The following is a 22,538-nucleotide window of genomic DNA, read 5'->3' as shown; positions in this document are numbered from 1 at the left end:
GGTGTGTTTGTGCTGTTAAGCTGCTTTCTATAGCTCTGCATCAGGCTTTGACATCTTGTTAATAGAAGCTGCCACAGATGTATAGAAAGGGATTTTGCAGCATAGGTGTTAGGAGGCAGCTCCTGGATGTTGGATTCAGAATCCAAATTAAACAAGGCAGCTGTTCTATAATTTTTATATTATTTTTTTAAAGCAACATAACTTCAGTAATGTATTTTATGAACTCTTCTTAACTTGTCCACCCCTCTCTTTTTGTTTCAAAAATTGGCAGTTCATTTGAGCAAATATTTTGTGTAGATTGGCACTTCATTGTGGCCAACCATTTAAACCCTTGGCTTCAAACAGCTAGTGTTAATCCATAGTCAGTTAGAGTCCTTGCCTTTCACAGCGATGTAAAATTATAAAACAGAATGCACCTGGAGGTATGGAACAAATAAATTTAACTGAATGTCTATGAATCAGATATGGTGTCCAGTTCTTCTATGTGTGAAATATAGGAATTTCATTGTTCATTAATTAAAGGTTTAATTAGTATTTTAACAAATCTTTGTAAACTTATTAGGAGGTGGACATCTTGAATTCTAGACTTAAGCAATGATTGTTTATCCCTTTAAGTACCAGCAATGCAAATTGTGAAGAGATGTCTTAACCTAGTTTATGTTGACAAGTCACAAATTTAACAGAAATACAAAGGCTGAGATTAATTTCAACCAATCGCGTTAAATGTAAGAGTTGAAAATGTAATAACTACTGGCAAGCTAGAGTGTGTACTGTGGTGCTAAAATTTGGCAGCTGCCACTCTACTTGGCTTCTGCTATCATGCAGCTGTCTGGCTTCCCTTGCAATTGAAGGGAATCACTTGAGCTGCTGTTACTTTAACCAAATAAAGTTTAATGCATATAAATGACAAATGTAAAGTCATGTCAATAAATGTGTATGTTAACTGTGCTTCAGAATTATGCCCCTTTTTTGTCAAAAACACATGGAGCTCTTGTGATGAGAGGGTGCAGAATTGATTTTGCATTGACTGCAGTACTGAGTTTGAGTAATGCCATGCTTGGATATGTTGAGCAGAAATTGGGAGCTTTAGACTTGGGATTGGGAAAAGTTCCAAGTGTTGGGCTATTGCTAAACACTGCCTTGTGGCTACAGGAAGAACAGTTTCAGTAATAGACGAGAAATACCCACCAATGGCCCTGGTGGTCAAACCATATGGATTATAAGGGGAAAGAGACTGAGATTATTTGCAGAAGAGATATCATTAAATATAGAAAACAATTAGCGAAAACCTAGCCAGAGTAATTTCTTCAAGATCCATCTTTGGGAACGTTGCTGGTAGGAAATAACGTTAATCATTGCAATTTCTTATCAGGGTGACTCCATTGGTTCTGGGATAATATAGTTATGATCTGCTCTTAGACTACATAACCATTTGATATGCTTTGCCTTCTCCACTCCAAAAGTGGAGAGCTAATTTGGGACTTGGGTGAAAGTGCACTAGGTATTTTTCATTCTTCTGATTGCAATTTAAACTTGCAGCCAGTATATTTGTTATGTAATAGCTATCATTTTCAGAAATTAAGAAGTCTGATGCTATTATTTTTGCTTCCAAACCTATGATAATGAAAACTGAGTTGCCATTCCCACATTAAAACTTTGAGTTGTTCAGGTTGTCTCTTTAAAAAAGAATTTCAAAAGAAATTGTGAATTGGGGTGTTTCACTGACAAGTACATATTGATGAGCAAGACTTGTTTCTTGCAACCTCAGCCATGCCTTTGTAACCTCAATTTCCTATGTGTTAATTTGTGCCCACATTTTGTATTCCTTCCTGACATCAGTTGTGGAAAAGTTATTGGAAGGTATTCTAAGGGACCGGATATATAATCATTTGGATAGACATGGACTGATTAAGGATGATCAACATGGCTTTGTGTGTGGTAGGTAATGTATGACCAATCTTAAGAGTTTTTCAAGGAAGTTACTGGGAAAGTGGATGAAGGCAAGGCAGCGATATTGTCTACATGGATTTTAGTAAGGCATTTGACAAGATCCTGTGTGGGAGGCTGGTCAAGAAGGCTTAGTTGCTCAGCATTCAGGATGAGGTAGCAAACTGGATTAGACATTGGCTTTGTGGGAGAAGCCAGAGAGTGGTAGTAGAGGGTTGCCTCTCTGACTTGAGGCCTGTGACTAGTGGTGTGCCGCAGGGATCAGTGCTGGGTCCTTTGTTATTTGTCATCTATATCAATGATTTGGATGATAATGTGATTAACTGAATCATCAAATCTGCGGATGACACCAAGATTGGGGGTGCAGTGGACAGTAAGGAAGCCTATCATGACTTGCAGAGGGATCTGCATCAGCTGGAAAAATGGGGTGAAAAATGGAGATTGGAATTGGTAATGCAGCCAAGTGTGAGGTGTTGCACTTTGGTAGGACCAACCAGGGTAGGACTTACACAGTGAACGGTAGGGCACTGAGGAGTGTGGTAGAACAAAGGGATCTGAGAATACAGGTACATAATTCGTTGAAAGTGGCGTTGAAAGTTTTTGGCACATTGGCCTTCATAAATCTAATTATTGAGTACAGGAATTGGGATGTTATGTTGAAGTTGTAAAAGACGTTGGTGAGACCTAATTTAGAGTATTGTTTGCAGTTTGGTCACCTACCAACAGGAATGATGTAAACAAGGTTGAAAGAGTACAGAGAAAATTTACAAGGATGTTGCAGGGTCTGGAGGACCTGAGTTATAGGGAAAGATTGAATACATTAAATAGATTAGGACTATTATTTAGAACATAGAAGATTGAGAGGAGATTTGATAGAGGTATACAAAATTATGAGGGGTATAGATAGGGTAAATGCAAGCAAACTTTTTTCACTGAAATTGGGTGGGACTACAACCAGAGGTCATGGACTAAGGGTGAAAGGTGAGAAGTTTAGGGTGAACATGAGGGGAAACTTCTTCACTCAGAGGATTGTGAGAGTGTGGGATGAGCTGCCAGCACAAGTGGCGCATGCAAGCTCGATTTCAATGTTTAAGAGAAGTCTGGATAGATACGTGGATTGTAGGACTATGGAGGACTCTGGTCGATGGGATGTGGCAGTTTAAATCGTTTTGGCATGGACTAGATAGGCCAAAGGGCCTGTTTCTGTGCTGTATTTCTCTGACTTTGTGACATAAAACTTATCCTTTCTACTTCCCTTTTTGCTTTTGGATTATCTACAGGTGTTTTCTCCTCTTCTTTCTCATTCCCAGACATGCCAACTTTCCCTTGAAGACCTTCATGCACAGTCTGCTATAAGGGAGTTAATCTCACTTAATCTCATTCACCAGTTTCATGTCCCATTCATTGACCACACTCTCAAATCCAACACCTCTGTCAATCTGTTGACAAATTTCTCAGCGCTGTTAAAGGTTTGGCTGCAGGCCCTTGACATCCTGGCATGATGGCATTGATTGTCATAGGAACTTTGCAATTGGGTGGTGGAATTTAACCTACCTACCTTGTATGTATCATATTATCTGACCTGACCAAACTGCTGTGATATGTTATTTTTTCTCTTACCTATACACTTTCAAGTTTCTCTGGTGATTCTTATTTGAGTGCTTCATATTTTCTATGCTTTGCTTTACTTTAAAATTCTCCGTGAGATCCACCCTCAGCCTTCAGTTTGAGATCATCTTTGATAACTTTAGCCTTTATCTCCACTTGCTATCCCTTCTTTGAGTTCACTGAGGCTCTGTCCTTTCTAAACCTTTGCCTCCCCCCTTTTCCTTTCTCTGTCTCCTCCGCTTACCTCCCCAACTCCATTTATGCTTTTCAATCCATATTATTAATGGTATTCTCCGATCATTATTTTGATTGCAAAAGACTGGTTTTCAACCATCGCCTTGTATCTTTCCCCCCTTGCATCTTCCTACCTGATTTTCATTTTTGTTCATTCCTTCCTCCACATTATCCAGTTTTTTGCCTGGTTTCCTTCTTTGCCTCCAACAAGCTTCTATTTTCTGAACGTTGGAACTCCATGTCCATCCATATTCCCTTCTTGAAACACTATTGTAGTTCACAAAGTAAGTAGTCTCATTATAGAGACATCATTTTCCCTTTCAAGTTGGTTGCTATCATTCTATCCTCTTCAAAATAAGACACCTTGAAGTGTCTCTGATCAGTTTCTCCTGTTTTTAATCTGTTTCCTTCATAGCTTTTGGGTTGCTTGATTTTACTCTACTTTCCAATTACAGGTGCATTATTCTAATAAAACAGCTGCAGAACTGACTGAAATGGTCCTAATCAGAGTCACATATATAACTGAGCATACCACTTAACTATTCCAACTATCTTCCACATGCTGGACTATACCATCCTTCAGTGCCTCAAATGTTTTCTGCTCAATTGGATCATTCTTGCTTCTATTTATTTTTATTTTAGTGATACAGTGCCAAGTAGGCCCTTTTGGCACTTTGAGCCACGCCATCCCAGATAAACCTGATTAACTTTAACCTAATTATGGGACAATTTACAATAACCCACTAATCTACCGGGTACATCATTGGTCTCTGGGAGAAAACCAGTGCATTCCATAGGAACGACATACATAGACACTTTACAGAACGGCACTGGCATTAAATTCCTGAATTCTGGAATGCTCTGTGCTGTGATATCATTGAGCTAACTGCTACGCTACAGTGGCGCCGTATTCTATTCTAACTTATCCATTTATTTGCGCCATGTCTCCCATTAATTTCTTAGGGTCTATATTTGGTTGCTGCTTGCTCCGCATCCTTGTGATGCCCTATGATCCACATGAGGGTGGCTTCTTTGTTTGCCCTGTTAATACTCAACTCCACCTTTACACTTAACCAGTTCTATACTGTTGGGTTGCTTCATCTATTTTTTTTATAAACCTCCATGAAACCTATCACGTTATAGTTCTCCCGGTGTCTTTTTGACTACATCTGAAGTAATTTTGCACTTTTTATAATAGGCATTTAACATAGAAAAATGCAAGTTGATATTTCTTAGAACTTTCAATGTGAGGCAGTTTTTTTTTTCTCTCTCTATTGTTTTCCAGGGAGATGGGAGCAGAAAAGATTTAGAATTATTTAAGGGGCAGTGAGTATGGTGCTGATTTGAGTGATTTGCTCAGTAGTGGAAAGTGTAGAACTTGTAGAAGAATGAAGACAAATTATGTGTCTTGAACTGGTTGAACATTGTGCTGACGATGTGAATGACTTTTACTGGTAGGTTGACTGCGCCATGGGGGAAGATGGGCAATAATATTATGGCAGTAGAAGCAGATTGTGATGGTGAGGATATAGAGCTGGTTACTCGAGTCAAACGGGTAGACACTCCAATGAATGGATCAAGGTAGGGGAGATGTGACATTGGGTTTGTCTGCAGCACATGTTGAAGTTGGTTGACTCAATATCCATAAGTGATGTCAGCACATGATGCTGAATAGCCAAGGAAGTGTTCAAACTTGAGAGCTGGTGCTTCTGTAAAGATAGAAAGGGTAGCCAGTGATGGTGTTGTTCTAGCTATGATTAGAAATTAAGAGTGGTCATACAAATTCATTTCAACAGTACTGGACAATGAAGAAATGCTAGAAGAGAATGGCTTGGTCAACTGACGACATAATGATAAAGAATAATGTAGCAAAACAGAACAGTTTCTCTGTTCCCTCCTTAAAATTAATATTTTATTGACTGAAATTGAGAGCTGAAATTCTGGTAATTTTCACAATCTAAGTAATATAATGGCTAAATTTCTGTAACTCATTTTTACTCTGTTTTCAGTAAAACATTTTCATGCATTTTTGAGATTTTGGTTATAAACTGACACACAACCAACAAAGCAAAATTTGAACTGTATCAATTTATGAATGTGGAGTATTATGTTAGAGAATTTTGTTTTAGCAAATGTTGAATTTGTTACAGTATTTGTTTTATAAGTAACAGCTGTTGCTTTATAGATTATTAGCTTGACCAAGGGTTGAAGGACCTTTTTTTTGTCGTCGTCATCAAGCCTTACTTGTGTTTGTTCTTTGCTCATTCCAGATTCTCTGTGCCATTTTGTTGGTTTTAAAATTAATTTGACCTTTTTCAATTAGATTCAAAGTGGTCTGTATCAAGATAAAAGCTGCTGGATAACTGGATAAGGTTGGCAGATTGTGTGAACTGCTAGTCTCTCTCCAGCTGGTAGTTCATTTAATTAATAGAAAAAGATCTTCAGTGTGAGAATTAACTAAGCTGTTTCCTTTCTTTAAAAATGAACTTTTGTTATGCTGCTTATAAGAAAAAGGATTGATTTTTTTCAATGCAAATTGAACACCTCGATTTATTGCTGTTTTGGAAGTCGAAATGAAGAAAATGCTAAATTTTTTGGAGTTCAGAGTGCAAGCAGTTCATATACGATGTGCACTTTTCCCTTGTGTGATGTTAGAGGACACATACTTTTATAGATGAGCTTTATTTTTAAGATTGGAATTTTGATTTTCTAACTGTGCAAGTGCAAAAGATTGCCAAGTAAATGGATTCAAATCCTAATGAACATTGGGAAAAGCATGATTAATAATACAACGTTTAAGATCAATAATTCTATGTGGAACTATGCCGACTGACTAATGTGCAAGATTTCTGCCTCTATCCAGTAAATCTCTGACACTGCAGTGGAATCTAATTACAAAAAAAAAACCTTTCTTAGATGCATCTATTAATGAGTGAAAGATTAGCTATCTTGTGTGCTGCAGTGAAATTGGGCAATGCATTTAAAATATAGCAAGTGAACTGAGTATCAAGATCCTTAATTATGTGTTGAGCCTTGATCAGTGTTCTGTATCCAAGTCTTGGCCATGTATCAGACATAAATGCTGGTACCATATAAGAAGTTACTAAAGTGTTTGGTATGTGGATCAACTATTGTCTAGAATTATCGTACTCTTGCAGTGATGGTATTGACCCCAAAAATCTAGAATGGCTGTTTCAGTTTGAAACTGTGTCACAATGGTACTGTGTTTTTAGTGGTCTAGTTTTTGGGTATGCAGTTGAGTCCTCAGACCAAATCTTGATTTGAGCCTTTTTATATTTTTGGAAATGGAAATTCCCAGTGTAAATCAACAGTGTACTATTACTTGCATCCACGTTACATACTGAATTTCATTTTTCAGTTTTTTTCCGTGTGTAAGTGTGTTTTGAAAAATTTAATGGTAATCCTTGGAAATTACAGTTCTTGTGTTTATATAAAAAAATCTTTTATTATCATACAGGAAACGGTGACTCTTCAATGGACAAAGAATTCCCTGGGGCAATGGTGGGTCCAACAGTGAGCACACCCAACAGTCAGCACTCTTCACCCAGCCGTTCTTTGAGTGGTATGTCTACTTTTTTTTTAAACTATTCATTGGTTTCACACATTAAGCACTTTTGAGGCTGTTGTTATATAGTCAATCATGAATCTCTAGGAGCCAGAATTGATTTTCTGAGGATGAATAGAGAAGCATTTTTAGTTTATTTCTAACATTTAATATAGATGACACTTTTTTGGTGTATTGATTTCACAGTTAACACACAAGCTTCACAAATGTTTTTTTAAAAAAATTCTGTAGTGAAATGAGTAGGTCCATCAGAATCTAGGATCTTTGTTTCCATAAATGAAAGTTTAGCTCGTGTTTATCTGACATTAGATAAATGTGGGCAAGTCATTTGATTGTGAGACTGATTGTCCTAACTAAAAGAGCAGATTAGAATTTGCTGGAGCAGAGAACACTGAAGTCTGTCTTGTAAATTGGATATTCATCTCCCCTTCTGTCAACTGAAAAATTTTATGCAGCTGGGAAGTGCAGGTTGACATCTGAGAAGGTTAGGATCTTAGAATCTAAAGATCATAAGACCTAAGACATGGGAGCAGAATTAGGCCATTTGGCCTGTCGAGTCTGCTCCACCACTCAATCATGGCTGATCCTTTTTCTAAACCCCCCCCCCCCCCCAACCGACTCCTTGGCCTTCTCCCTATTGTGGCCGATCAAGAACCTATTAATCTCTGCCGTAAGTACACCCAGCTGCCTGTGGTAACAAATTCCACAAATTCACCACCCTCTGGCTAAAGAAATTTCTCCACATCTTTGTTTTAAATGGATACCCCTCTATCCAGAGGCTGTGCCCAGTTGTCTGAGGACCCTCCCCCCCACCCCCCACACCAAGGGAAACATACTTTCCACACCTACTCTGTCTAGGCCTTTCAACATTCAAAAGGTTTCAATGAGATTCTTCCCCCCCCCCCCCCCCATCCTTCTAAATTCCGATGAGTATAGATCCAGACCCTTCAAACATCCCTCATATGATAACCCTTTCATTCCCGGAATCATCCTTGGGAACCTCTTAACCCTCTCCAATGCCAACACATCTGTTCTTGGATCAGGAGTCCAAAACTGTTCACAATTCTCAAGGTGAGGCCTCACCAGCACCTTTCAAGCCTCAGCAGCATATCCCTGCTCTTGTATTCTACACCATTTGAAATTAATTGTAACATTGCATTTGCTTTCCTTACCATCTGCAATTAGCTGCAATTTTATCCTATCATATAATAAGTTATGAACAATTAAAGCAAATTATGAAATTTTCACATTTTATGCAAAAAAGAAATAATTTAGTTTCAGAAAAATTGAAAAAGCAAAAAAGTTGCATATTCAAAGCATCTGGGAACAATTTGCTACCTAGGAGTGAGATTTCAGAATTAATTTGTTCTTCTTAGCATCCTGATGGCTTTAAATGCAAATCCTAACTTTTTCTTGTGTGTTTTAGTCTTCATTCACTGTGATTTTTTTTAATCTGTGTGAGTTTCATTTTCATAAAGTAAAACAGTTGAGTGTCAGCAATCATTTAGTAATTTTATATGTCAAATTTGAGTTTATTGTCATATACACAAGTACATGAATGCCAGGCACAATGAAAAATTTACTTGCAGCAGCATCACAGGTACAAAGTATCATATAAATAGCATTCACAGGGAAACATATATTAAGCATATACACAATTTTTACAAGAAAGAGCCCAATTGGACCAGAAACAAAACAGTCCATTATAGTGCAAAGTGGTCACGGTGTTGCTATACAGGTTTCCCCCGCCATCCGAAGGTAGAGCATTCCTATGAAACAGTTTGTAAGCCAGAATGTCGTAAAGCGAAGAAGCAATTACCATTTATTTATATGGGAAAATTTTGTGAGCGTTCGCAGACCCAAAAATAACCTACCAAATCATGCCAAATAACACATAAAATCTAAAATAACAGTAACATATAGTAAAAGCAGGAATGATATGATAAATACACAGCCTATATAAAATAGAAATACTTTTACACAATCATTGCCTGAACTGTTCTCCGTAGCGAAAATCTCATGCAAGCGCCGTCGGCAAGAACACGGCGCAAGCCCCGTCGGCGGAAACACGGCGCAAGCACTCTCCAGTAACCTTTAAGCTATGAAGCTGCCAAGTCATACCAAATAACACTTAAAAATACACAGCTGATATAAAGTAGAAATAATGTATGTACAGTGTAGTATCACTTATGGGAATCGGGAAGACAGTGAGCACACTGATGATGGTATGTTAGACTGAGTCGTTGGAGTTTGGGTGGTGCAGTGGCCCCCACCCTCCGGGCAGCGAACCGATTCCGATCCACGAAGCATGCAGGGGTACAGCAGTAGCCAGAAGGCACCCAGCACATCTTTAAGAAAAAAGCCGAAATAAACATGCTAATTAATTAGGTGCCGCCTGGCACATAAATGTCGGCCCAGATCAGAGGTGATGCAATCGGCAATTGGCTCTGATCTGGGCCGACAATTACTTGCTGGGCGGCACCTAATTAATTAGCTTGTTTATTTCGGCTTTTTCTTAAAGATGTGCTGTGTGCCTCCCGGCTACCGCTGCATTCTCCGCGAATCAGTATCTGTCCGCGGCCTGGGGGCTGGGGTGGTGGGACATGGGGTGTCATCTCATCGTCAATCAGGGCAGGCAGGTCACCTTCTCCTATCTCTGCCTGCCTTGATGTTGAAGGTTGAGGTTCGTCGTCTGCTGTGGCTGATGTGGAAGGCTTGCTTGACTGCTTAGCCACACGCATTTTTAGATCATACAGTTCTTTGTAAGGACTCAAAGCATCTTGCAAATATGCTCTAAACTGACGTACCCTTTCAAAATTAAAGTCGTACTTTATCATTACTCATTCGGTTTCGACTGTAATCCTTTCCTCTTCCAATTGCATCAGCTCTTCATCTATCAGTTCTTGGTCATGGGTTGCCAACATCATCTTCATCAACTTCCACAAGCCAAACTCACTTTGTCCTTACTTCGTTCACCACGATCGAAACGCTTAATTATGTCTAGTTTTACGCTAAGTGTAACACCCTTATGAGCTCTTTTAGGCTTTTCCGATACCTTAACTCATCTTGCAAATGGCTGCTCACAGACATGTGTTTAAGCAATGCTGTTCCGAATCTGGGGGAGAGTGGCTGCTTGGGGCGCGCGCTGCCTTTTTTTTTATCGCGCACTGCTTTTCTTTGTAACAGTGAAAACACCTTCTGTTAGTGAAAACAGGTAACTAATTTAGGTCATTCGTAACAGTGAGTTTTCGTAAAGCGAATGTTCGAAAAGTGGGGTCACCTATACTGAGGTTGTGGTTAAGCTTGTGCTGTTGGTTCAAGAACCAAATAGTCGAATGTGTGGTGGCGAACTGGTGTGAGTTGCTGGAAGTGCCATTAACAAGCACTTTCTGAAGGTGCAGCTTAAGTGAAACATTACAATCTATTCCTTTTAAGGTATGGGATAACATACTTCTATGCCATTTATTCCAAGTCTTTTGAAATCAAGCAAGCAAGCTTGTCTTGTTTGCATTTTAGAACATGATCGCAAGCAAATCGTGTATGTAACATGGTGATTATTGTATGACTGATTAGTCAGTGAATAGGCACATATTGTAATAACTATTCAGATTTGTTTGTTACATGTACATTGAAGCGTACAATAAACTATGTCATTTGCGCTAACAACCAACACAGCCTAAGGATGTGCCTGGGGGCAGTCCTGCAAGTGTTGCCACCCATTCCAGCACCAACATAGCAAGTTCAAAATGTTCATATATTTAATTACTCACTTTTACTTTCATGTACCCCATTTCCCAGTCTTTCCAATAAATTCTGAGTATTAGAATTGCTCTTCTGGTGATGAAAACTTGCATGAGTACTTGTGGTACTTGAAGTTTGATCTGTAATCTTGGTTTTGACCTGTTTGGCCTTGCAACTCAATTAGAGAGTTATGCAGTGTGGAGATAAGCCCTTCTATACAATCCCTGCATACTAATCAAGTGGCTTCCTGAGCTAGTCCCATTTGCCTGCATTTGGCCCATATCCTCTGAACTTTTTCTATCCATGTACCTGTCAAATGTCTTTTAAGCATTGTACTTGTACTTGCCTCTGCCAGTTTCTCCAGCAACTCATTCCATAGGCCACTACCCTCTGAGTGAAAAAACTCTGTCCCTCAAGTCTCCTTTGAATTGTTCCCCTCTCACCTTAAACCGATGCCCACTAATTTTGGATTACCCTACCCAGGGGTGGGGGAGGTGGGGAACTAGCAATCCATTTTATCTATGCCCCTCATGATCTTAGAAGTCTTTGCAAGGTCACTGCTCAGACTCCTTCGCTCCAGGGAAAACAGTCTATCCAGTCCCTCCTTATAACCGGTGTCCCAGCAGCATCCTTGTGAATCCTTTTGCATTCTCTCTAGCTTCCTATAGTATAGCAATCAGGTCTCAATAACATCTTTTACAGTTGTAATATGATGTCCCAACTTTTATACTGCTCCCCATCTGATGAAGGCAAGCATGCTATTTGCTTTCTTCACCAGCTTGTCTATCTGTGTTGCCACTTTCAGGGAACTATTTTATTGTACCCCTAGGTCACCCTGTTACACAACAATCCCCAAGGCCTTTTTATTCACTGTGCATGTCCTACCCTGGTTTAACTTCTCTAAGTGCATCATTTTACCTTTGTCCAAGTTAAATTCAATCTGTCATTTCATGGCCCATTTTCCTTGTTGATCTAGATCTTGTAACCTTAGACAAATGTCATTGTCCACCGCCCCACCAATTTTTGTGTCATCTGCAAACTTGCATTCCACCTGCATTCTTGTCTAAATCATTAATATAAATGACAAACAAGGGGCCCAACACCAATCCCTGCAGCATGCCATCAGTCAGAGGCCTCCAATTTGAACAGCAGCCCTACACTACCTCCCTCGGCCTCCTTCCACTCAGCCAACGTTGAATCCAATCGGCTGTCTTGCTCTGGATCCCATGTGATCTAACCTTTCATGTCAGCCTACCATGTAAGGCCTTGTCTATGTGGACTTTAGCAAGGCTTTTGCCAACATCTGCTGCCTTCTTCAATCCCCTTAGTCACCTCTTCTTCAAAAAAAAAACTACTGAATCAAATTCAAGAGATGTGCTTTCTCACAACTTCAGTCCTTGCCTTTCCAAATTAAAGTAGATCCTGTCTTTCAGAATCCCCTCCAGGTAATTTTCCCACCACCTGTGTTAGGCTCACCAGCCTGTGGTTCCCAGACTTGACCTTGTAGCCCCTAAAGGCACAGCATTAGCAATTCTCTAGTCTTCTGGCATCTCACCCTCTGCCAGAGCTCCTGCAACTTTTCCCTTTCTTCCCGTAATGTTGTAGAACACATTTGATCAGGCCTCAGGGCTTTATCCACTTGTACGTGCCTCAATATTACCATCACTTTTTTCGTGATGTTGATATGTTTCAGGTCATCACTGTTCTCTTCCTTTAATTACCTAGCTTCCAGATCATCTTCATGATAAATACAAACAAGAGATATTAATTTTATACCTTGCCTGTCTCCCTTTACTTCATACATGGATGACCACACTGATTCTTAAGGGGACCTATTCTTTTCCTGGTTACCCTTTTGCTTTAAGCTCCCTATCATAGCTGCTCAAATTTGTGCCCATCTTTCCTGGAACTCAATTTGAATATGTCCATTCTGTCATAGTCTCTTTTACTTCCTTTCTTGTCCTGTATGTTGCCTTATGGCAAGGTTGACCACATTGTCAACTAAAATGGCTATTGACCATCTTCCAGCTATATGGATTGCCTCTGGCTGGCTTATTTCCTTTCTCTCCAGTTGAGAACAGAGAACTATTTGCAATGACGTCTCTAACTTTTCCTACACCACTAATTTTTGTCTTTCCACAATTGTTCTGTGACGAAGGGTCTCGGCCCGAAACGTCAACTGTACCTCTTTCTAGAGATGCTGCCTGGCCTGCTGCATTCACCAGCAACTTTTATGTGTGTTGCTTGAATTTCCAGCATCTGCAGATTTCCTCGTGTTTGCATCTTTACACTTCCATTTATTAGTTACCATAAAATCAAATGGGAATATATGGATTAGTCCAGGGGTCCCCAACCTTTTTTGCACTGCGGACCGGTTTAATATTGACAATATTCTTGCGGACCGGCCAACCCGGGGGGGAGGTGGGGGAGGGTAGGGTTGCCAACGGACAAGAGTAGCAGTCAAATACGTTGTGTTTACCCAGAGAAAGACTACAATGACCATGAAGCCCTGCGCGGGCACCAGTGCGCATGCGTGTACCTGCCGATTTTTTTTTTTCTCTCTGCAAATCGTTTTTGGCGATTCTGTTCGGGTGAGGGGGGTGGTGTTAATCACGACCAGAATATAGGTGATAAGTGGTTAATACACTCAATTTCCTTTCTAAAAGGGTTTATCTAACGAATTTAATATTAAGCACAGAACATATTTTCCTCGCATGAATATAGTGATAAGTCAATTATCAGGGGAGGACAGAGAGCTTGAAGTAAGTGTTGAACGAACTTTCAGCAGAAGTGGTAGAGGCAGGTTCGATATTATTATTTAAAGAAAAATTGGATAGGTATATGGACAGGAAAGGAATGGAGGGTTATGGGCTGAGTACAGGTCGGTGGGACTAGGTGAGAGTAGCGTTCGGCACAGACTAGAAAGGCGTATAAAATAATTGCAACACACCAATATTGCTGAATCAGTGGGAGCCCCTAGCTTGTTTTCCTGCAACAAGACGGTCCTATCGAGGGGTGATGGGAGACAGCAATACTGTACTCGAACGGGGTTCCTTATGTCCAGTCTATTCCGCAATTTAGTTTTCGTTGCATTCATTGCAGAAAACTCCGCTTCGCAGAAAAATGTTGGAAATGGAAGCAACGTTTTCAGTGCTTTCGTGGCTATCTCAGGATATTTAGCCTTGACTTTGATCCAAAATGCCGGCAGAGATGTTATGTCAAATATACTTTTCAGCCCGCCGTCATTTGCAAGCTTAAGGAGTTGATCTCCTTCCCGCGCTGACATGGATGACGCGCGGGTAATGACCTCGCATGCGTAATGGCTCATCAGTGGGCTTGACAGGGAATGAGGAAAGGTGCAGCTGACTCATATCGCCAAATCATATCGTTTCCGCACATGCTTTGTGGCCCGGTACCAGTCCGCGGCCCAGTGGTTGGGGACCGCTGGATTAGTCTGTTTAACTTGATAAGGTGATTGGGGCTTGAACGTTATGTGACTAAACTACCAAGAATCAATGGCAGTATTGAAAAGAACAAGGCAATTTTGACTATGGAGAATTTGGGTGACCTGCATGGCAAAATGCAAAAACCAAATACTGGAGAGAAGGTGAAGAAATACAAGAGCAGAGCAGGAAAGCTGAGAGGAAGGCTAATGTGAGGACAGAGAAACAATAAAGGAGAAACGTTGAGATAAATTCTCAGGTAATTAATGAAGGTAAGAGAAGGGCATGACATAATGTCAGATCATACTTGGTAATGTTGCAAGCCATTACTTGCTTCTGAGAGGTGTGCCCGTGCTACATGGATCAACCTTAATCCAACTGATGCTCATGCCTCCTGATCAAACTCATCATTCCAGCAAGACACACAGAACCAAACTTGAGGTCCACAATCCAAATGTCTTGAAAATTCATACTTAACAGCCATAATGCAAGCTTTGAATTGATTACAAATTTCACCTTCCTGCCTTCCTCTTTCTCCATTGTCAGGGTGAACTTTACAATGGACAAACATCCCAAAGATACGCTAGCTGTTAAGTGAGTGGTAGGAGAAGTGAGCTTGGGGAAGGGGGTGCATGACAAGCAGATGATAATACAGGGACAATAGTTTATAGAATTAATCCAAGAGCCAACAGATACAATGGACTGAACAGCCTCCCATCTTGTAAGGAAATATGAAATACTGTATTTGTAATGCACAGCATCCTGATAAGACTTCATACAAGCCTTTGTTTTCAACTGATTTATGAATACTAAAAAGCTTAATGTTGTACTCACAGGTGTTCCAGTATATCACTGCTAGAATGACAAGTCATGACATTTCTAACTTGAAAGCATATCCTGCTCAACAGTAAAGCTCAACAACAAAGCTCAACAACTTGGCAGTGATTGAAGAAAATCATAAAAAGGAACCTGGATGAAAATCCAAGGGCTCTCCTGAAACACAGAAAACATACTATATTAAACCAGCAAGAATCAATGGACTTGTAGATAATATTGTTACATGCCCAACTCATCTCCAATGCACTACCAAAGGGATAGAAAGACTCAGTGTGAAGATGGTGATTGCACCATATGCAAGCCTGGTCAAGATTTTTTTTAAATCGAGCTGGCCAATAACAGCTTACTACCATTTTGGCACAAAGTTGGTATATTGAGGTTGAAAATAGCAGATGCAAAGAGAAAAAAAATCCATCATCAAAGCACCCCCATTTTAAGAATTCCTTTAAAAATCTTAAAGTTAGATGAAGGCAACACATATTTTAAAAAGATGACCACCCAGAATCAGAATGAAGAGATCTTGGAGGTTTGTATAGCAATGGAGCAAGACCACTGAGCTACTTAAAAAAACTGAAAGTTCAAAAAGCAAGGTATTACTTAAGTATGAGTTACAAGTTCAGGGATAATATGTAAAGGGGCTTGGTGCAAGTTAAGTGACAGGAAGAAAAGCTCCTATGAACTGAAAAATAACAAGGGTAGGACAAGGGAAGACTGCCAGGAGTCCATAGGAAAAGACAGGCCTAGAGGTTAACACAGAGGGCACAGATAATATCAATGGAGTGGATTTGTGGTCCAAAGCTCACATGAGGGTCAAACAGCACAAAGACTGGTTCAGTTTTAAATGGATAGATATCAGTAGTAAGGGACAGATGAACAGGAACTCTGGTCCTACCAAGACTCAGCCGGAAAATATTTCTATTTATTCAGCATTGGATGTTGGAAAAGCAATTTGACCAGGTGAAGACAGTGGAGTAGTGGAAATATGGAGCTGGGTGTCACCATAGTGCACTTTAGGCCGATATTGCCAAGCCATAGAACGACTGTTCCTCCCTCACCACCATTCAGGGCCCCAGACAATCCTTCCAGGTGAGGCGACACTTCAGTTGGCTGTGGTGATATACTGCGTCTGGTGCTCCCGGTGCGGCCTTCTATATATTGGCGAGACCCGACGTAGGCTGGGAGACTGTTTCGCTGAACACCTACGCTCTGTCCGCCAGAGAAAGCAGGATCTCCCAGTGGCCACACATTTTACTTCCACATCCCATTCCCATTCTGATATGTCTATCCACTGCCTCCTCTACTGTCAAGATAAAGCCACACTCAGATTGGAGGAACAACACCTTATATTCTGTCTGGGTAGCCTCCAACCTGATGGCATGAACATTGACTTCTCTAACTTCTGTTGATGCCCCACCTCCCCTTCGTACCCCATCCGTTATTTATTTATTTATTATTATTATAATATATATATTTTTTCTTTCTCTCTCTCTTTTTCTCCCTCTGTCCCTCTCACTATACTCCTTGCCCATCCTCTGGGATTTCCCCCCTCCCCCTTTTCCTTCTCCCTGGGCCTCCTGTCCCATGATCCTTTCATAGCCCTTTTGCCAATCAACTTTCCAGCTCTTGGCTTCATCCCTCCCCCTCCTGTCTTCTCCTATCATTTTGGATCTCCCCCTCCCCCTCCCACTTTCAAATCTCTTACTATCTCTTCTTTCAGTCAGTCCTGACGAAGGGTCTCGGCCCGAAACGTCAACTGTACCGCTTCCTAGAGATGCTGCCTGGCCTGAAATGTAAAGATGTAACTTTTAACAATCTTTTGATTCTATTGCTGGTGGCTAGCATTCTTGTTTCTGAAACAAAAAAATGTATTAAAGCCATGTTAAATGGATTAATGGCAGGGTCTTGAGTACAAAATGCTTGGCTGGTACTGCAGCATAATATAACACTGTTGGAAATACCATCTTTCAGTTGAGCTATTAAACAGAGGCACCATCTGTTCTTATAGATGGTCATAAACAATACTCAGCACAATTTGAAAGAAAAGGAGAGCTCTTGCCAATGTATTGACCAATGGTTATCTCTCTGTCAATACCTTTTTTTGAAAAAAACAGATGGGTTATGGTAGAATTGGTGTAAAAATGAGTATTTGGTGGTTACTATGGACTAAGTGGGTTGTATGGTCTGATTTGGTGCAGTATCTATTTCTTAATTGCTAAAGTCAAGAGATGGATACTGCAGAGGGGCTGATAAAACCTGTTAATCAGGTGCTTCATCAACAATTTATCTCCATGGCAACCCTAGCTTCTCCCTATCAAATGATTCCTTTTGTAATATTCCTCCCTCTCTCAAACTTAAGTAATATTTTCTTATTCCCAGTTCTGATGCAGGCTCTTTGACCTCAGATGTTAACCTTTCTCTTTCCATTGTCACTGCCTGACTGGCTGAGTGTTTCCAGAATTTTCTGTTTTATTTCATTTTTCAGGTCACTGACCTTCTGCACATTATCTGGTTATTCTCACGTTGCTGTTTGTAGGAGTATGTTAGCTTGTGTGCTTCTTACTTTACACCAGTGGCTGTGCTTCAAAAGAACTTCACAAGCTGTCCAAAAAAAAATGTGCTTATGGGTAGCATGTGGTTGTGAAAAGCACTGTACGTCAAGTCTGTCTGTCTTTCCAGTTTTGCTCCCAACAGTGTCTGGCTCCAATTCTTAGTTCCCCTTCAGGGTTGGTGACATAAGTGCCATTTGTTTGATAGGGTCGGTAAGCTTACTGTTGCCATTTGCTTATAAATGAAGTTCTGCACGTACAGTGAGATGCACTTATTGAAGTATGTAACAAAGTGATCTTGGTTGTAGGAGGGGAAAGTTCATGCGGTTGCAGGGAGCAAGCAGCAAAATCAAAATGACTGAAAATTCGTACGTGCTGTAGGTAGAGGGTAGTTCTGTATATGTATCATCCTGAGAAGCTGAATTCCATGAAATACTGTTAAGAATTGTAACCGAACAATTTTCTGGAGGTTCTTCATTGCAGAAATTGACAGGTTTCCTACTTTAGTTTATGTGTGACACTTACTGCCATGGGCAGATTTCTTTGTCATGTGTGACACTTATCCTAATTTCTATTTTCATTAAATTATTGTAGCTTCTATATAGTTCACTGCATCCATATTCTCCGGCTCTGACAACTGGAGCATGAGAACATGGACAAGTTTTCTTGCACAAGTGATGGAGAAATTTGAAGTGCTTCTGCATCTCTTGCGAGTTGACCTTGGTGCTAAATTATTCTTGACCATCTCTTCCTTTTAAAGGTACTAAGGATTAATCCTGGTTATCAAGTTAAAAGCTTGAGCATACTGGATTAACAAAGTTATGTCAGTGAGCCTTTTGTGTTGTTACTTTAAGTTGCTTTTTTCCTATTTTTGAACAGCAATCATTGAAATCTTTGAGCAATTCATCTACTTTAGGCAAGTTCTTCACAAAATGTGGCATATCTTGTATGAGTGTATTATTATTGCTAATTTGATAAAAAAGAATGTTGGCAGGCATTTATAATGTATGTGTGTAAAGTCATACAGCATGGAAACAGGTCTTCAATCCTGCTGAGCCTGCATGGACCACTGAGTATGCTTTTACACTAATTCTACATTCATCCCACTTTTTTAAAATTCTCCCCACATTCCTATTTAAAAAAAAAACTATCTCCAACCAACACACCAGGGGCATTTTACAGTGGTCAAGTAATCTACCAGCCCACACTTCTTTGGAATGTGGGAGGAGACCGGAACACCCAGAGGATAAGTGCCATAGTTTATTTTTGAATTGCAAGACACATTCCTCTCAGGACTTGATAGTTGTGTCTAAACCCTGAAGCCAAAAACCTTAGAGAAGCAGTTTGTTAAAATGAATGATGGGTTTGCTTGATTTTGCATGTTCACAGTGTGTTGAAATCCAAGCTGCTGGAATATCAACGGCTGAGAAGTATTTGTTCCTTTTAGGTTGGATGCCAAACAGGACCCCAGTCTTCCTTAATTGACCATTAAAGAACCGATGGAATGAATTTAAGTGGACAAGGAGAATTCACTGTGGTGTCTTGATCAGAATCTGGCTCCCCAGTGAAAACCTGGTGATTTGTGCAAAAGGTTCTGGTCAGGTGTTTATTCTGATTTAAAATATTTGAGGTTCAATTTGAACCTGATAGCTCACCTCTGTACTTTATCTCACTCAGGATGATTTGCTTCCTCTTCCATTGTATGTCCTCTTGATGGTTCATCTTTAAACAGATCAAAGTACAATGATGATTGGATATTTAAAAAAAGAGCATTTGGGTTGCCTGTGCTTGGACTAGATTTTAATTTTGTAACTGAACAAACCTCTGGTCCTAACTAATATTTATCCCCATTTAAAAAGAGTATTATCTGGTCATTGCTGTATTGTTTGTGGGATCGTCCTTTGTGTGGAAGATAGGAACAGGCACAGCTCTTGTGGTTCTTTTGAAACTATTCTGTTATTCAGTAAGATCATAGCACATCTGATCTTTATCTTCAACTCTATTTTCCAACTTTTTAATGAGATTACTTCACATTCTTCAAAATACAGCTTATAGACCCAATTTACACATTATCCTTGGGACCACTGCTTTGTACAAGGAATCACTGCCTCCAAAGCAAATGTGTTATTAAATAAGATTAAAAACAATTCGGTGCTCAGGATGTGGTGTCACTGGTCCTGTAGAGTTGTGACAATGCAATCCTGCTTTTGTATCCCATCTCCCTTGAAATGAAGACCAATCATTTAATAATAACAGAGTTGTCGTGGTGGGAGATTTTAATTTCCCAAATATCTCTTGGCATTTCCCTAGAACAAGGGGTTTAGATGGGGTAGAGTTTGTTAGGTGTGTTCAGGAAGGTTTCTTGACACAATATGTAGATAAGCCTACAAGAGGAGAGACTGTACTTGATTTGGTATTGGGAAATGAACCTGATCAGGTGTCAGTTCTCTCAGTGGGAGAACATTTTGGAGATAGTGATCACAATTCTATCTCCTTTACAATAGCATTGGAGAGAGATAGGAACAGATAAGTTAGAAAAGCGTTTAATTGGAGTAAGGGGAATTATGAGGCTATCAGGCAGGAACTTGGAAGTTTAAATTGGGAACAGATGTTCTCAGGGAAAAATATGGAAGAAATGTGGCAAATGTTCAGGGGATATTTGTGTGGAGTTCTGCATAGGTACGTTCCAATGAGACAGGGAAGTTCTGGTAGGTTACAGGAACTGTGGTGTACAAAGGCTCTAGTCAAGAAGAAAAGAAAAGCTTAAAAAAGGTTCAGAGAGCCAGGTAATGTTAGAGATCTAGAAGATTATAAGGCTAACAAGAAGGAGCTTAAAAGGAAATTAGGAGAGCCAGAAGGGGCCATGAGAAGGCCTTGGTGGACAGGATTAAGGAAGACCCTAAGGCATTCTACAAGTATGTGAAGAGCAAGAGGATAAGACGTGAAAGAATAGGACCTATCAAGTGTGGCAGTGGGAAAGTGTGTGTGGAACCGGAGGAAATAGCAGAGGTACTTAATGAATACTTCAGTATTCACTATGGAAGGGGATCTTGGTGATTATAGTGATGACTTGCAGCAGGCTGGAAAGCTTGAGCATGTAGATATTAAGAAAGAGGATGTGCTGGAGCTTTTGGAAAGCATCAAGTTGGATAAGTCGCCGGGACCAGATGAGATGTAACCCAGGCTACTGTGGGAGGTGAGGGAGGAGATTGCTGAGCCTCTGGCGATGATCTTTGCATCATCAATAGGGATGGGAGAGGTTCCAGAGAATTGGAGGGTTGCGGATGTTGTTCCCTTATTCAAGAAAGGGAGTAGAGATAGCCCAGCAAATTACAGACCAGTGAGTCTTACTTCAGTGGTTGGTAAGTTGATGGAGAAGATCCTGAGAGGCAGGATTTATGAACATTTGTAGAGGCATAATATGATTAGGAATAGTCAGCGTAGCTTTGTCAAGGGCAGGTTGTGCCTCACGAGCCTGATTGAATTTTTTGAGGATGTGACTAAACATGTTGATGAAGGAAAAACAGTAGATGTAGTGTATATGGATTTCAGCAAGGCATTCGATAAGGTACCCCGTGCAAGGCTTATTGGGAAAGTAAGGAGGCATGGGATCCAAGGGGACATTGCTTTGTGGATCCAGAACTGGCTTGCCCACAGAAGGCAAAGAGTGGTTGTAGATGGGTCATATTCTGCATGGAGGTCGGTAACCAGTGGTGTGCCTCAGGGATCTGTTCTGGGACCCCTTCTCTTCGTGATTTTTATAAATAACCTGGATGAGGAAGTGGAGGGATGGGTTAGTAAGTTTGCTGATGATATAAAGGTTAGGGGTGTTGTGGATAGTGTGAAGGGCTGTCGGAGGTTGCAGCGGGACATTGATAGGATGCAAAACTGGGCTGAGAAGTGGCAGATGGAGTTCAACCCAGATAAGTGTGAAGTGGTTCATTTTGGTAGGTCAAATATGACAGCAGAATATAGTATAAATGGTAAGACTCTTGGCAGTGTGGAGGATCAGAGGGATCTTGGGGTCTGAGTCCATAGGACGCTCAAAGCAGCTGCGCAGTTGACTCTATGGTTAAGAAGCCATATGGTGCATTGGCCTTCATCAATCGTGGGATTGAGTTTAGGAGCTGAGAGGTAATGTTGCAGCTATATAGGACCCTGGTCAGACCCCACTTGAGTACTGTGCTCTGTTCTGGTCACCTCACTACAGGAATGATGTGGAAACCATAGAAAAGGTGTAGAAGAGATTTACAAGGATGTTGCCTGGATTGGGGAGCATGCCTTATGAAAACAGGTTGAGTGAACTCAGCCTTCTCTCCTTGGAGCGACGGAGGATGAGAGGTGACCTGATAGAGGTCTATAAGATGATGAGAGGCATCGATCGTGTGGACAGTCAGAGGCTTTTTCCCAGGGCTGAAATGGCTGCCACAAGAGGGCACAGGTTTAAGGTGCTTGGGAGTAGGTACAGAGGAGATGTCAGGGGTAAGTTTTTTTGACTCAGTGGTGAGTGTGTGGAATGGGCTGCCGGCAACGGTGGTGGAGGCGGATTCAACAGGGTATTTTAGGAGACTTTTGGATAGGTACGTAGAACATAGA

The 22,538-nt window shown here is 40.6% G+C and overlaps 1 protein-coding gene across 18 annotated transcripts in view; it reads left to right on the top strand.

Moving 5' to 3' along the window:
• The window catches only part of ikzf4 (IKAROS family zinc finger 4), a 171,101-nt gene that overhangs the window by 79,965 nt on the left and 68,598 nt on the right, over positions 1 to 22,538 (top strand). For all 18 annotated transcript variants that reach the window (XM_072249048.1, XM_072249049.1, XM_072249032.1 and 15 more), the window contains one exon: positions 7,268 to 7,372. In XM_072249048.1, coding sequence (XP_072105149.1) covers positions 7,268 to 7,372 — 105 coding nt within the window. The remainder of the gene's footprint in view (positions 1 to 7,267; positions 7,373 to 22,538) is intronic.

Source organism: Mobula birostris, chromosome X (assembly GCF_030028105.1).
Source record: "Mobula birostris isolate sMobBir1 chromosome X, sMobBir1.hap1, whole genome shotgun sequence".
In the NCBI taxonomy this organism is placed as follows: Eukaryota; Metazoa; Chordata; class Chondrichthyes; order Myliobatiformes; family Myliobatidae; genus Mobula; species Mobula birostris.
Note: the sequence above shows the minus strand (reverse complement) of the source record. Positions and strands in the feature narration are given on the sequence as shown.